Source organism: Orbicella franksi, chromosome 1, assembly GCF_964199315.1.
Source record: "Orbicella franksi chromosome 1, jaOrbFran1.1, whole genome shotgun sequence".
NCBI classification, from domain to species: Eukaryota; Metazoa; Cnidaria; class Anthozoa; order Scleractinia; family Merulinidae; genus Orbicella; species Orbicella franksi.
This window is the reverse complement of record NC_138145.1, coordinates 33,559,130-33,573,992: the sequence shown is the minus strand read 5'-3', so window position 1 is coordinate 33,573,992 and position 14,863 is coordinate 33,559,130. Positions and strand designations below refer to the sequence as shown.

Here is a 14,863-nt window from a genome sequence, read left to right as displayed (position 1 = left end):
CAAGAACGCGCAATGTAATTCTGTGGAATCGCTTTGATAATTTAATTATTAAATTAACTATTCCATATTCTAGTCTATCTTGTCTGTGTTATTATGTATTTGTAATTTATGCATTTCGTTATTACGTTTTGGGTATTAGGTATCGTGAAGTTGAACCAACTGATCCTCTAGTGATGTGGTTATGGTCTACATTAGAGTCATTCTCCAATGATGAGCGAGTGTTGTTCATGAGATTCGTATCAGGTCGCTCCAGGCTTCCAACATCAGCGTCCGACCTTTCTCAACGTTTTCAAATAGTCAAAGTTGATAGGGTAAGTACTCATGAAAAATCCTGATCTGTTCAGTGTATTTAATATTTTATTACCAACACACTGTCTCTATCGGACTTTTGAGTAATGATACTGTTCAACTTTGAACGAATAGAGCACGTTTTACTGAGATCTGAATTACCATGGCAACGTAATAAAGTCATAATCTATTTTACATGGAACCGAATACTGAATTTATTATTAAGGGTAATTTTGGAAATACAACACTGTGAACTTCAACTTATCATAGTTGTCTTGACGATAGCAAAATTTAAAAATAAAGTACAAGAGCGTTTTTGTGAAAATTGCGGGTGAAATTTCAAGGCATCAAAATACATTTGATAATGAATGTTAAAAGAATAAAACTACGACGTTTCAAAGTCATCTTGACTTTGACTCCATTATTAAGTATAGGTGTTACCTGTAGTTTTGAGATTAAATACAAGTAAAGGTGATAGAGTAAATTAGAATAAGAAGTGTTTGGTTGTCATTGGTGTTTGACATGAAAGTGCGTGCAGTATTATGTTTAAATAAATACTTTTGCACGTATTGAGTCAGACTGCGTGTTTAACTTCGGTTTCCGCTCACGAATTAATAGCATATCTTGAATAAGGCAAATGTTTTCCGTTCTTAAGAAATGCCGAGGAAAACTGGACTGCCTTATTCAAGAAATGCTATTTATTCCTGAACGGAAACTGAAGTTAAACACACAGTCTGAATCAATACGTGCAAACGTACTTATTTAAACATATAGCGCATGCACTTTCACATCAAAACCAATGACAACCAAACATTTATTATTCTAATGTACTCTATCACCTTTATTTGTATTTAATCTCGAAACTACAGCTAACACCTCTACTTGATAATGGAGTCAAGATGACTTCGAAACGTCGTAGTCTTATTCTTTTAATATTCATTATCAAATGTATTTCAAAATGTTGTCAAAATACAACAAAAACAAATATAGTTTAAGATTTCATTGAAAAACATGTCCACAAGACTCGACTTAATGGCATTTTGGTCATGAATGAACCTGATAACATCTAATTATCTTGTGAAAATCTCAGACATCGCTCTGTTTGATTTTCAGAAACGTTGGCTTGGATATCAACTGGTTTGATATTTAATTACAACTGCATGGTTTTGGTTTTGTTTTGCCCAAGGTATGCCGCTCAACATTATGCCCTCCTTACCTCTGCTGCTAATATTCTCCGTGAAATATGGTCATCGAGAAGCGACGCTAGGAAACTAAATTTGTTTTATTATACGGTGTTTAGTCTGCCAATTGAAAGGCCACGTGCAAGAACGTCCCCTAGATTTTTTGGCCATTTTGAAAGTGTTCAAAAATAGCTGAATTTTGGCATGTAGGCTTTGTTGTACCTGAGAAACATTGCTCCAAATTTTTTTGGGCTGGGGCGCTCTTCGTTCTCGAGAAATAACGTATGCAAAAAGCTCAGTTTTCCAAGCGGCATCTTTTGGAGATCTTTTGTTGAACAAAAAACAAAAGAAACCTTATTATTTTGTTGAACAGCAAACAGGCAGACTGTTTATAGTGTATTCCACTGAATCTTAGCTGTCTTAAAGTCAAAGGAAAATAGTATATAGAGCGGAAATCTGGGAACAGATTGTTTACATCGGTTATTGTGACGTAAACACAACACGTGAATCGATCAAGCGGCAAACGAAATACCATCGAACGAAAAAGAGGTGTGCCGCATTAGAGCTCTGTCAACTAATATCTTAAGCATTGTGTTAAAGTACCTTGTGTGCCTGCCTGGTGGTTGAGAGGCATCATAAAGCCTCGATAAACCCGTAAGTCATCAGCGCGTTTTAAAGAATCAAAATGTGTTTTGAAACTTCGAAGGTAGCTGATATACCGTAATTGTGTTATTGGCGTTCGAAGTCAGATCGAGCCAGGCAGCAAAGTCCAAGAGCAGTTCTTGCCCAAGAAAAATACCCTCTCGTGAGTTGTGACCCATTTGCCAAGCGTTGCTAGTGTCAAAGTTTGGAAAGCGAGAACTGGTTTTTGAGTGATAAAATTTGTCTTGTATTGACCGCCATGTTTTCCCGCGCACGAGGTATAAAGACCCTTCCCGGCATGCATTGCGATCACATTCTGCGCGAGTTTCTCGAACTGGTAACTAGATTGTTTCAGCTTTTTTCATTTAAAGATAATAATGGCCAACAAGTAGCGATCGATTGTAACATAGATCTGTGATCCAGGTTGCGTTGATTTTGTTTCATATCGGCATGATTTGTAATGTTTTGAACTTCTGGGATCAGCGGACATGCAGATGTATGGAGACCCGTACGTTGCGCAGAAGGGTTAATTTGTTAATCTGTTAGGCGGTGCGTGACATAAAGCTACGATCACGTTTGTCGAAAAATATGTATTTATCTCGTGATTTTGGCCATTTAAGACGTTGCTGTATTTGGAAAAGTGCTTATTTGATGTTTATTTGTTCAGTGCAGATAATCATTGTCCCAGATAACCAAAGTAAGTTCCAGATGTTAACACTATTTTCCGGCCGCCATATTTTACCTATTTAAACCTGAAATCAACATTTTTGAACTTATACGTTGCGTGATATTAACATTTTGCTGTTTTCTAAGTGAAATCAACGTCCTTTCCGTCACGCGTTACGTGAAATCAACATTTTTACCTATTTAGACCTGAAATTAACAATTTTTAGCTTATACGTTGCGTAAAATTAACATTTTGCTGTTTTCTAAGTGAAATCAACATCCTTGCCGTCACGCGTTAACATGAAATCAGCATTTTTACCTATTTAGACCTGAAATTAACAATTTTTAGCTTATAAGTTGCGTGAAATTTACATTTTGCTGTTTTCTAAGTGAAATCAACACCCTTGCCATCACGCGTTAACGTGAAATCAGCATTTTTACCTATTTAGACCTGAAATTAACAATTTTTAGCTTATAAGTTGCGTGAAATTTACATTTTGCTGTTTTCTAAGTGAAATCAGCATCCTTGCCGTCACGTGTTAACGTGAAATCAACATTTTTGCCTATTTAGACCTGAAATCAACATTTTTGAACTTATACGCTGCGTGAAATTAACATTTTCCTGTTTTCTAAGTGAAATCAACATCCTTGCCGTCGCGCGTTAACGTGAAATCAGCATTTTTACCTATTTAGACCTGAAATTAACATTTTTGAGCTTATACGCTGTGTGAAATTAACATTTTGCTGTTTTCTAAGTGAAATCAACATCCTTGCCGTCACGCAGTAACGTAAAATCAGCATTTTTACCTATTTAGACCTGAAATTAACATTTTTGAGCTTATACGTTGCGTGAAATTAACATTTTGCTGTTTTCTAAGTGAAATCAACATCCTTGCCATCACGCATTAACGTGAAATCAGCATTTTTACCTATTTAGACCTGAAATTAACATTTTTGAGATTATACGTTGCGTGAAATTAACATTTTGCTGTTTTCTAAGTGAAATCAACATCCTTGCCGTCACACATTAACGTGAAATCAGCATTTTTACCTATTTAGACCTGAAATCAACATTTTTGAGTTCATACGCTGCGTAAAATTAACATTTTGCTGTTTTCTAAGTGAAATCAACATCCCTACCATCACGGGTTAACATGAAATCAACATTTAAACCTTTTTTGACCTAAAATCAACATTTTTGAGCTTTTACGTTGTGTAAAATTGACATTTTGCTGCTTTCTAAGAGAAATCAACATCCTTGCCGTCGCACGTTAACATGAGTCAACATTTTAAGCACTTTTGACCTGAAATCAACAAATTTGAGCTTATATAAGCTGCATGAAATTGACATTTTGCTGGTTTCTAGGTAAAATCAAAGTCCTTGCGGTCGCAGCAGGCCGATCCTTTGTTATAATAAACCGAGGCAAGACTTCAACTTATAACAAAGGCTTGGCTTGGCTATTATAACAAAGGATCGGCTCTGTTTATCATAACAAAGGCCCAGCTTCGTTTATTTGAAGGACTCGGCGGGAAAAGGGCGTCAGGTATTTTAATCAAAGGTGAACTTTGTCGAAAACGCTCCAAATTTCGCATGCAGTTTTGTTCAGGTATGTTAAGCAATGTCCCGTAGTTTTCGCGCTAAAGTTCGCTTCATTCTCGAGATATTGCGTATGCAATAAACCACTCGGTTTTTCCAACCTGTGTGCCTTTTTTGCATACGTTATTTCTTGAGAATGAAAAGCAACCCAGCGAAAAAAACCTCAGAGCAATGTTTCTCAGGTGAAACGAAGCCCACATGCCAAAATTCAGCTAGTTTTAAGCACTTTCAAAAATGACCGAAAAATCTAGGGGACGTTCTTGCACGCAGCCTTTCAATTACGTTGTCAACTGTTTTTTTTCGAGAAGTACAAAGTTTTATAATTGATACTAATCACTTTTCAGTGGCCACTGTTTGATTGTTAAAATAATTGCGTTTGACATTTAAGGTCCGGTAATACGGACAACATTTTTCTTCAACTTGTCTCGCAACATTGTTGCATTGCAAGTTGAAACACTCTTGCATGTATTACCACTTTTGTGACCAACTTGTCTCGCAGCAAATGAAGTGTTGCAAATTTGTGGAATCCTGGGCGTATGATTGGTCAGTTGTGTGTAAACAAAGATGGTGGCTGCTCAACTCTTTCTTTGTCAGAAGAGAGCACTTGCCGCTCTCTGTTTGGGCCTTTTGCTCGGTGAAGACGAGGAAAGGCCTCGAAAACGAAAGCAAAAAGTTTACATGCCACAATGGATTTCCCGGAGAGAGGAGAGGGGCGTTTTTCACCAGTTAATTAGAGAGCTTGAAGTAGGGGATGTCCTGGTATACAAAGAGTTTTTCCGTATGACGAAAGAGCAATTTTCCTTTCTGTTGGGAAAAGTATCCCCTCTGATCCAAAAGAAGGAGCAACCACCGCCTATCAATGCTGTCCAGGCGACAATCCAGCCAGATGAACACCTAGCTGTAACGCTACGGTATTTGGCAACGGGAGAAACATATCATTCCCTCGAGTACTTGTTCAGAATTTCACGCCAAACGATTTCTTCAATCATGTCAGAAACAAGCCGTGCCCTGTACAAGGTAGGCAGCTCTTAAAATCTTCTATTTACTTATATAACAACATCGAAATTTACATACTTGACATACATTTTAATGTCCTATACTACAGGTACTCGTTCCAGAATATCTAAAAGTACCAAACACAGAAAGTGAGTGGGACACAGTGGCAGACAAATTTGAGGCAAGATGGAATTTTCCGAATGGTATCGGAGCTATAGACAGGAAACGTGTCATCGTTCAGCAGCCATCTAATTCTGGCTCACATTATTATGATTACAAAGGGAACAACAGCATTGTTCTCCTTGCTGTATTTGGGCCTGACTACCAGTGCCTTTGGGTGAGTGCTGGGACAAATGGTCATTCGCCAGACTCTGCCATATTGCAAAATTGTGACCTGAAAAAAGCACTGAGTTCATGTCAAAACACTTTGAATTTACCAAAGTCAAGACCCTTGCCAGGGAGGGCAATGCCAGTACCCTATGCCCTGACAGGACACGATGCCTTTGCCTTAACAAGATTTTTGATGAAGTCTTTCCCGCTTACAGGATTGTCAAGAGCACAGAGGATTTTCAATTACAGGTTGTCACGCATGCGGAGAATCTCAGAGAATTGTTTTGGTATCATCGCGAACAGATGGAGGGTATTTCGTGCTCCAATTCTCCTGCCTCCTGACACAGTCGTCGACTTGATTTTGGTAGCACTGGTGCTGCATAATTTTCTAAGGTAGGGCTATAAAATCAAGCGTTACAAACCATATTCCTTTGTTGTGTATATCAGTAGCTCAAAATGAAAACTACTGAATGCTACCCAAAATAGAATTTATAAGCAGTGCATCAGATTGCATTTATGTACTGTACCTAAAAACAATATTTTTTTTTCTAGATGACCAATATATACAATCACAAGCTTACGAAAGCCACTACATGTACACCATTTTTTTAATCTGATGCATCGAAGGGAATTTAATAGCACATGGTGACATCAAATCTCTTAGCCGATCGACGTTCAGTTCAATCATGCAGACTTCATCTTGTGCAGTCTGGTTATATCATACACACCATTTTCATTATTTGTTAACAGCCTGCATATCATGATCATCAGAGTTAGTTGACAAACAAAGAATCACGATTGCTCGATTACATAAATACATAAATATATGCTAAATTTAAAATACGAATTATGCCCTCAAATTTTCCCTTCAGAGTAAATGGACTGACAGATCAGGAGGATGAGGAAGGCAACGTGATCCCTGGGCCTTGGAGGTGCAACAGCAGTGAGCTGTCGTCATGAGTTGACTATCATCCCAATACAGCAACAATTATTCAACTGAAGCTATAGCAATATAGAGAAGAGTACATGCATTATTTCATGAAGGAGGGAGCAGTGCCATGGCAGTGGAGACTGTGTGGAGAGGGCACTGTTTGAGGTGGTGTGAATCAAGTTTAGTTACATTTCCTATGTACAATGAAAGCCACTAAGCCATGAACACAACATTTTTCAGAATTATGTTTATTGTTTTGCAACCAATCTGATATGAGATGAAAGGCTTGGAGTAGACGTGCTGTCTGGCAGTGCCTGATCATGTCTACTCAAGCTGAAAGTGTTTATGACATGTTTTTTATCTTCATAATGGTATCTATATGAGATACTGACATGAAAATCAAAAAAGTTGGATTCAGTTTTTTCATTCACTGCATTTAGTCATTGTCCTCCAAAAGAGTCCAATTTCACTTCTGGTTGGATCAGATAAAACACGAGGTGGAGGACTGGGACTATTCTGTCTGTGATGTCAAAAAAAGAATGCTTTTCCCTGATTTTCCTGTTTCTCTTGTCATGTTATTTGTTTCAGTGGGAAAGATAGCTGAAAATGGTCTAAAGATGTGTCATGTATGGCTGCAGCAATGTGAAAGACAACAAGGAAATTATTTTCTTTTCTATTATTCTTGTTATGACATCACGGGCTGACTAGTCCCAGGTTCCCACCTCGCGCAATTTCTGACCCAACCATAAGTGAAATTTCATTCTTTTGGATGACTAAAATGCAGTGAATAAAAAACTATATCAAATTGTCTTTCGATTTTCTTGTCATGATCCCATGTAGATTCCTTCAAGAAAATAATAAAATATATCCGTTAACATAAGCTCTGAAATAAAATCTAATCAATTTGTGGTGGTTACAACTTGTGGTTTCATCTCACATCTGATTGGTCGTGAACCTACATTCCAGAAAACTTAAAGCAAAAAAACCATTGCTCAATGCTGACTTGATTGACCATGCATTTGATTAGAACTAGTGTGAACAAATATCAAAATTGAAAATTATATGTATATGAAAGTGGCGGATCTAGGGGAGGGGCCCAGGGCACCCCCACCCCCAAACGGCGGAACATTTTTTCAATAGCGGGGCCTTTCCTTATCTCAGGGTCTGGACTAGTGGGCCCCCTCCCTACCTCAATGTCTGGATCTGCCACTGTATGAAATTCACAGGTTCTTTTCATAGTGCCCTCTGTAGCTGGCAGTCTTGTTTGCCAGAGAATTGAATTTTTAGGGACAATATTGTGAGTTTCTTATATTGATAATTTTGTCTAAAAATGTTGTGTCTTGTGGTTTCCATTTTATGGTGTATAAAGAAATAACATATTTTCTGTGAGTTCATAATAATTTTGGAAGATTAGATTTGAGCATTTCATATAGCACATCTTTGTGTTTAACAGATTTAATGCACTTGTCATTGGCTTTCCCCTGAGGGGCAGAGGCCATTATGTGCTGGCACTGGAACTTTGTGGGGACTCTCAAAATTCCAGGTGGTGGAAAAATGCAGATACCTTGCTTGCTTGCATCAAAGCAAACAAGTGGATAAATCTAAGGATCCAGAGGACTGCTGAAAGGTGTTGTCTTTAGAACAATCAATTGAACAAACTGTATTGTTATACCTCCCAACTCAAGCAAGTTTTTCAATAGGAGAGCATGTCACGTGTCATGGGTCAAAACTCACTAACTCCCTAGGGCGAACAATACTCACTAACTCCCTAGGAAAACAAAAACTTTCGCCTTGCACGTGATCAGGTTGTGCTCCTTGAAACCGCAGCAAATTTGTGAGCCAGTCGGCGTCAAGCAAATGATTGCTTCGCATTTTTTCCTATTTTTGAGTTGGGAGATATAACAAAACAAAACAAAAACAGAACTGTGGACCGCAATGTGAGGCTCTCGGGGAAACAAAACTCAACATTTCCCTTGGGGCCAGTCGTTAAGTGCTTAATAATTTATTGGACTTATATTGCTCTATTATTATTTATTCTGAGAGCCTACCATGTGACCTACAAATAACTGGCTAATAATAATGGTCTGCTCACGCCCATTAGCTAATTTGCTGCAAATAGTATTGTGCTCATGCATAGTTGTGTCCACGTCCAATAAAAAATGGCAAGAAAAGGGCAGATCACTTTCCTAATTATGAAAAACAAACTTGGTGATTGAATGATAAAACAATTATTGGACGAGTTTGAGCAAAACTGTTGTGATCAATTTGTCAGTGTCATTGTCAATTTTCTGCTCTCCACTAACAAATCACAATATTTTGGTCAAACTCGTCCAATAATTGTTAATTGTTGCCACCAGCAGGGTTATTGACCAGGGCCCCCCTCAGCAAAGAAGCTGATGACAAGTAAATTATATAGGTAAATTTGTAAAGTCCAGCTCATTTTGCTGAATGATTTTCCATCAATCTCACACGGTTCATGTCAATAACTTCATCAAGACATTTAGATTCATGACAAACAGTGTGTTTGCTATCTGCACAGAAATGCATAATGATATTGATATTTGATGTTCAGGAAATTACAAATTTGTGGCTAGAACCACAATTTTTATCTTTCACAGTTTCATACATAATATAGACTGTATTATAAAGACACCATTTCAAACCCTTTTCCAGGCACAGTGTTGTTTTAACTATTTTTCATTCCAAAAGGCAGATGGAAAGATACAAATTAATAATTAGATCATGCTGTAAATAAGTCAAAATTTATTGTGTTAATTTATAACATTTGTGTTGTACAGCAAATCTTTCACATGACTTAATTAGGAGTGTTGAGTACATATATGTGTACCATTTGAACAGGTACCAATGACTATAAATCATTTGATACATAACTTTTGCTGATCTACAAGACTTTTGGAAGCAATACATATTGTAAAATACTTCAAGAGACTATAATAATTTACTCAATTAACTGTAACTTATTACAAATGAGACCTTTAAGGTCCTTATAAGCATGTACCATTTCAATAAGGTAACCATATGTCTTACAGGAAATGGACTTTACATCATGCTATTTATAAAGGTATTAAAGTATGGTTTCATAAAAAAAAGGACCAGAATAATTTATTTAATTAACTGTATAACTTATTTGAAATGAGATTTTTAAGATCCTCATAAGTATCAGTGTACCATTTTAAAAAGGTATATTTAATGAAATAAAATATTTTTAAGAAGAGTGTATATTTGTAACCATATATCTTAGGAAATGGACATAATTTACATCATGCCATTTTAAAAAAGTATGAAGGAATACATACAAATATGTTTTAATAAAATGTCAGTAATAATTTTTTTACTAGAAATGACCTCATTTTGAAGGGTACATTTCTTCAGTATTTAAATGTCTGGCTTATTAGCTAGGGCACTCAACAGGAAAATCAGCTCAAGAGACCCAAAGTTATGACTACGAGAACGAAGACATGCTAAATTGCTCTAACAAGAGATGTTAACCTCCATGTTAATTAATCCCAGACAGTGCTGAAAAAATTAAGTTGACTACAAAAGGTTAAAAGTGTCAGTGAAGAAAATTAAAATTTAGTGACAACAGAAGGTTAAAATTTGTTTTTGTTTTTTTTTTTACATATTCTAATAACTTAAAGTAAATGAAAAAATGGACTGTGGACTGAGGACTGCTTGCAGATACAGGTGTGGATTGTGGAGTAAAGCATTCCATTTCCAAATCAAAAATTACATCGTTGATTCTTTTCTTAGCAATAGCCAGGTGGCAACCAGAAAACTGTCGTAATGTAGACTTGAGCGATTTTACAATGGTACTGATGGAATCGTTACGATTTTCCACATTTGGCTGACCAATTGCAAGTGGCAAAGGGGTCTGCAGGCATTTTATGGCTTCTTTGTAAAGATCCAGTTTTACCTAATTCAATAATAACAATAATTAACAATTACTTACCAAAGTGAAGGTGAAGAGTGAAATAGGAAGAGTTATTTAAGGACGCTCTTCGTTTTGCCTAAATTACAATAAATTAAACGTCTATAGCTACCTCTTCAACATCTTTCGCCTTCTCAGCTTTAATTTTCTTTGCCGGTCTCTCATTTTCTGTAGGATCAAGTGTTGAAACAGCAGGGTCGACGTCGTCACTTCCCTTGATAAACATCAAAGATTTTAAATATTTCCACTGCGATGTGTACACGACGTCCGCACCGGTTCCACTGACCTTGCTGTCTTCTTTTTTGACCTCGGTTAAAAATGGTCTTAAGCACATTCACCGATTTTTAATGTCGTCATGGCTTCTACCAGTGAGAAGCTCGGAAAGCTTTGTGTACCTCAGTTCCTTCAAGTTTCTGTTTCGGTAGGATGAGAGCCTGTAATTCCATAGGATGTCATTTTGTTTATGGTACTCTATCAACTGCTCTGTCTCGTTCTCCGTCCGCTCACTTTCTTCTTTTGCCCTTAGCGAACGAAGAACATCTTCTTTCATATAACTTAACGTTTCGAAGAACTTCCACCTGGACTTCTGGTCGTCACTTTCCTTCTTAATTTCCCGTGCCAACGAAGTCCTCGCCGTGTGAAGCTGTCGTTTCAGATAGGCCGGCGACAAGTTGAATTTTTGTGAGAGTTCCTCCAGGCATTTTTCCTCTTGCTGCTTGTTTTGCTGCTTGTTTTTTGAAGGGACATAGGAGGTGTCCCAAAGGCTACGATAGCCCTCGAGTTCTTTGTATAGGGCAAATTTCTGACTTCCTGAGAGTTTCTGGTCTACTTCAACAGCTTCTATCTCGTCTTCTCCATCCGCCATGTTTTTTATTAAAATTTGCCGCGAAGCCGCGCTCCGCTGACAGCCAATCACAAGCGTTGAATTCAAACTTGCTGCGAGGCAAGTTGAAGCTTCAGTGGTAATACGAGCAACAAAACTAAAATTTGTTGCAGAAAGTAGAACTCAAGTCTACTTTTCGCAACACGTCGCCTCAACTTGCAACACTATATTTTGCTGCGAGACAAGTTGGTCACGCACGTGGTAATACGCGCAACAGAGGATTTCAACTTGCAATACAACAATGTTGTGAGACAAGTTGAAGAAAAATGCTGCCCGTATTACCGGACCTTTAGGAGAACGGAACATAAACTCAACGCGCAATAGAACTGGGCATGAAAGCCTGAGCGAAAAAAACAACTCGATTTTTGGTAGATCGGGTTGGCTTCCGGATACGGAAATACGTATCTTGGTACGTTTGGCGCACATGGCCTCGGTCTGATGCATTGCCTCGCTTTGGTTTAGCCAGACGTCGTGTGTTTCCATATGCTTTTCTTCGTTCATTGTCCTACGCGGGAATCTTCGCAGTTTTCCCCAAGGTTAATGGAGTTGTGTTGATTTATTCGAACTACTATTAGCTAAAATGGCTTAAGGTACTTATCTGAGCACCAGAAAGCTGTGTAGTGCCGTATTTTCTCCGAAACTGCGTTGGTAACACACGGATTTGTGATCTGTCAAGTCAGCTGCTTTCCTCAGCGATTCAACTTCTCTGTGGGAATAATCGAGAATAAAGGCTCGACTGTAATAGCTCGAATAAAGCGTGGTTCACACTAGCGACATAACGACATAAAGAAAAGATCAGTTTTATCTTTATGTCGTTATGTTCATGCTGTTATGTTGCTACATGTTCACACTACAAACATAACGTCCTTTTTACGTCGAGATAACGTCCTTTTTATGTCGTTCGTGACGATGTCGTTATGTCGCTAGTGTGAACCAGGCTTATCAGCGCAACTTCACTAACCTTGTGAAAGACTGCGAAGATTCCAATGTAGCACAACAAACGACGTAAAGGAAATGGAAATACACACCGCTCAAGGAATTTCACTGCACGTAAGCTAATGGGTGTACATATAAGGTAAAAACGGTCATATTTGGAAATAAAGTGCAATATACTGTTATTCTTTTCTATAGTTATACACAGTACGTAACCTTACTAAATGATGCGCCAATAAAATGATGCCAATAAATGACACAAAAGTTAAACAATACCCCGAAAAATACACAACTCGGCAAACCCTGGAAGGGAAATGACATAAATGGGCTTAAATATGCGCTGCTGTTAAGGGTAAGCTTTTCAAGCAGTCTACTGTGAGTATAGGAATCAGGATTTTGGTGAACAATGGGGAATCTTGATATAGAAAGAATTGGAGTTTCTGATTTTTTATTAAGTTTATTTAAATAGCCAAATTTATGGTATGTAATTTTAATAGGGAAGGTATTTCTGGTACTCAACCTACAATCAGATGTCCAAATACCAACTGAATATCCTCTGTTTTAACCCAAAAATTTCATGTTCCCAGCAACACATCCCGTTGACAAATTCCCAGAGTTCCCCTTCCCCCCGGGTATCGAACGCACTTCACTTGTCTCTGATTACCACTAGTATATCTCTATATATGTAAGTTTAACTCGTTGTTTTCAGTGCAATTGTTGTGTTGTTCAGTTTATGTGTGTGTTTGTGTGAGAGCCTGAATAAATGAAGTGAAAATTGTAATATTGTAATCCCCCTTGATAAGCCTACAATCGTGGACAATAGTCTTGGGACAAATTTGCACTTTTGGCGCTTTTGCGCACACGCCAGACGCGAATACAACTTCACCTGCCTAACCTCGCCCCACACCACACATACAATGTTAAAAACTAGTATCTGCAATTTCTCCTGGTTTTCAACATTGTATTGGGTGGGGAGGGGACACAACATCGCGATTTTAAAAGGATAGCGCGCTTTTTTCAAACTTCTGTCGTGAAACACGGGAAAATGCGTTCGACAGAACGCAGTTCTAATCGCGTAATGCATAAAAATTCGAGATCTGTGTATGTATCTATCAATCTATCTATCGGGGGACACCAAAAAAAAAAAAAGAAAAAAAAGAAAAAAAAAGTCTTCAGGGGCGAATGATGTCATGTCCATGTGCTGTCTTTCGAGTGTTGTGCAATATCATGATTTCGGACTTTCAGGTGTCGAGGATGCTTATTGTGGACTGCAGCGGATAGTGAAGTTGTTTATTTAAAGTTCGAAGTCAGTGTTAATGGCATTTAAAAACCTTGTAGACATGTCTTCACGAAATGTGTACGACTTTTCGAGGCAGCTTACTGAAGACTAGCGGATAAGTTGTTACGTTTACGCTGCTTTCTGCTGAATAAATCAAAGGAAGAAATGAGTTTCACTTCGCTGGCCCAGATTTCTGTGCGCAAACTATGTAACGTAAACTCAACGAAAGTGTTTACATAGGATATGAGTTCAACACTCACAGGGTTGCTTTGGTACACCAACATGTCCTCCGTTTCATCGTTTCGGAAGTGAAAATGCCCTGTAGCTGTTACCCCAAAGCCAAGGCGATTCAAAGTCGTGTTCGTAAACAAAATAATTGCCCTAGTTTTGGTACTAAAAGCACGTCGTCTCGCATACCGACGGAACAAACATGGTTGGTATCGATTTACACGGTCAGTATAAAACACGCACTGCGGACTGCAGACTACGGACTACAAACTGGGTATAAAACACAGACTTATGTATAAAACGCGGACTAAGCATTACGGACTGGGCATAAAACGCGCGCGGACTCAGGTATAAAATGGGGACTGCGGACTAAATGCGGCCTCCCGACTGCAGTCCTTGTTTTTTTACTGACCGGTCGTAACTAATATTACACAATACATGTATAAACGAGAACAAACCCTCTCGTATGCAGGTGCTTTGCGAGCAATTCATTTGTTTCCGCCCCTGCTGAAGGGAGACCAATTCCACGCCTACCTAACAACTCAGGCACAAAATTTTCTCCCTAGAATTTTCGTTTTTTTAACAAACCAAGCCTACCAAAACTCGAACGCACCCTTCAATCTACGATTACTACTAGTTCATTATGTTACATAAGTATCCCAAGGACTTTTGTCCACGATTGTAGGTGCTTTAGGGGAAAACAATATCAATCATGTTTAAATTTAAAAGAAAAAAAAATGCTTCGGAGTGTAAGTCGTGGATTTAAAAAACAGTCGACGATTTTTTTAAGGTCGCTAAGTTTTAGTCTAAACTCGGTAAAATGTTGCGCTGATTTTCATCTTTGTGGTTTTGAGGTATGTCATTGAGTCAGAGAATGTTCACTCTGCAAACATAACGACATAATGTCCTTATGTCGGTGCACCTGTATCGCACAACTCATAGTTTGGAAGCCGTTAAAGC

The 14,863-nt window shown here is 38.1% G+C and overlaps 2 protein-coding genes and 1 pseudogene across 6 annotated transcripts in view; 2 read left to right on the top strand and 1 right to left on the bottom strand.

Moving 5' to 3' along the window:
* LOC145479127 (putative E3 ubiquitin-protein ligase HERC1) overlaps positions 1 to 14,863 on the top strand; it is a 304,004-nt gene that overhangs the window by 284,164 nt on the left and 4,977 nt on the right. For 3 of the 5 annotated variants that reach the window (XM_081457396.1, XM_081457404.1, XM_081457389.1), the window contains one exon: positions 140 to 311. In XM_081457396.1, the coding sequence (XP_081313522.1) occupies positions 140 to 311 (172 nt within the window). Of the gene's footprint in view, positions 1 to 139; positions 312 to 1,401; positions 2,701 to 14,863 lie in introns of those variants that run through there. The other 2 variants (XM_081457421.1, XM_081457413.1) reach the window with 2 other exon arrangements.
* Positions 3,846 to 13,528, top strand: LOC145479874 (uncharacterized). Its single transcript, XM_081458352.1, has 3 exons — positions 3,846 to 5,391; positions 5,480 to 5,599; positions 11,577 to 13,528. The coding sequence occupies exons 1-3, from the start codon at positions 4,939 to 4,941 to the stop codon at positions 11,721 to 11,723; spliced, it is 720 nt and encodes a 239-aa protein (XP_081314478.1). The 5' UTR covers positions 3,846 to 4,938; the 3' UTR covers positions 11,724 to 13,528.
* Positions 8,389 to 11,592, bottom strand: LOC145479585 (uncharacterized; annotated as a pseudogene).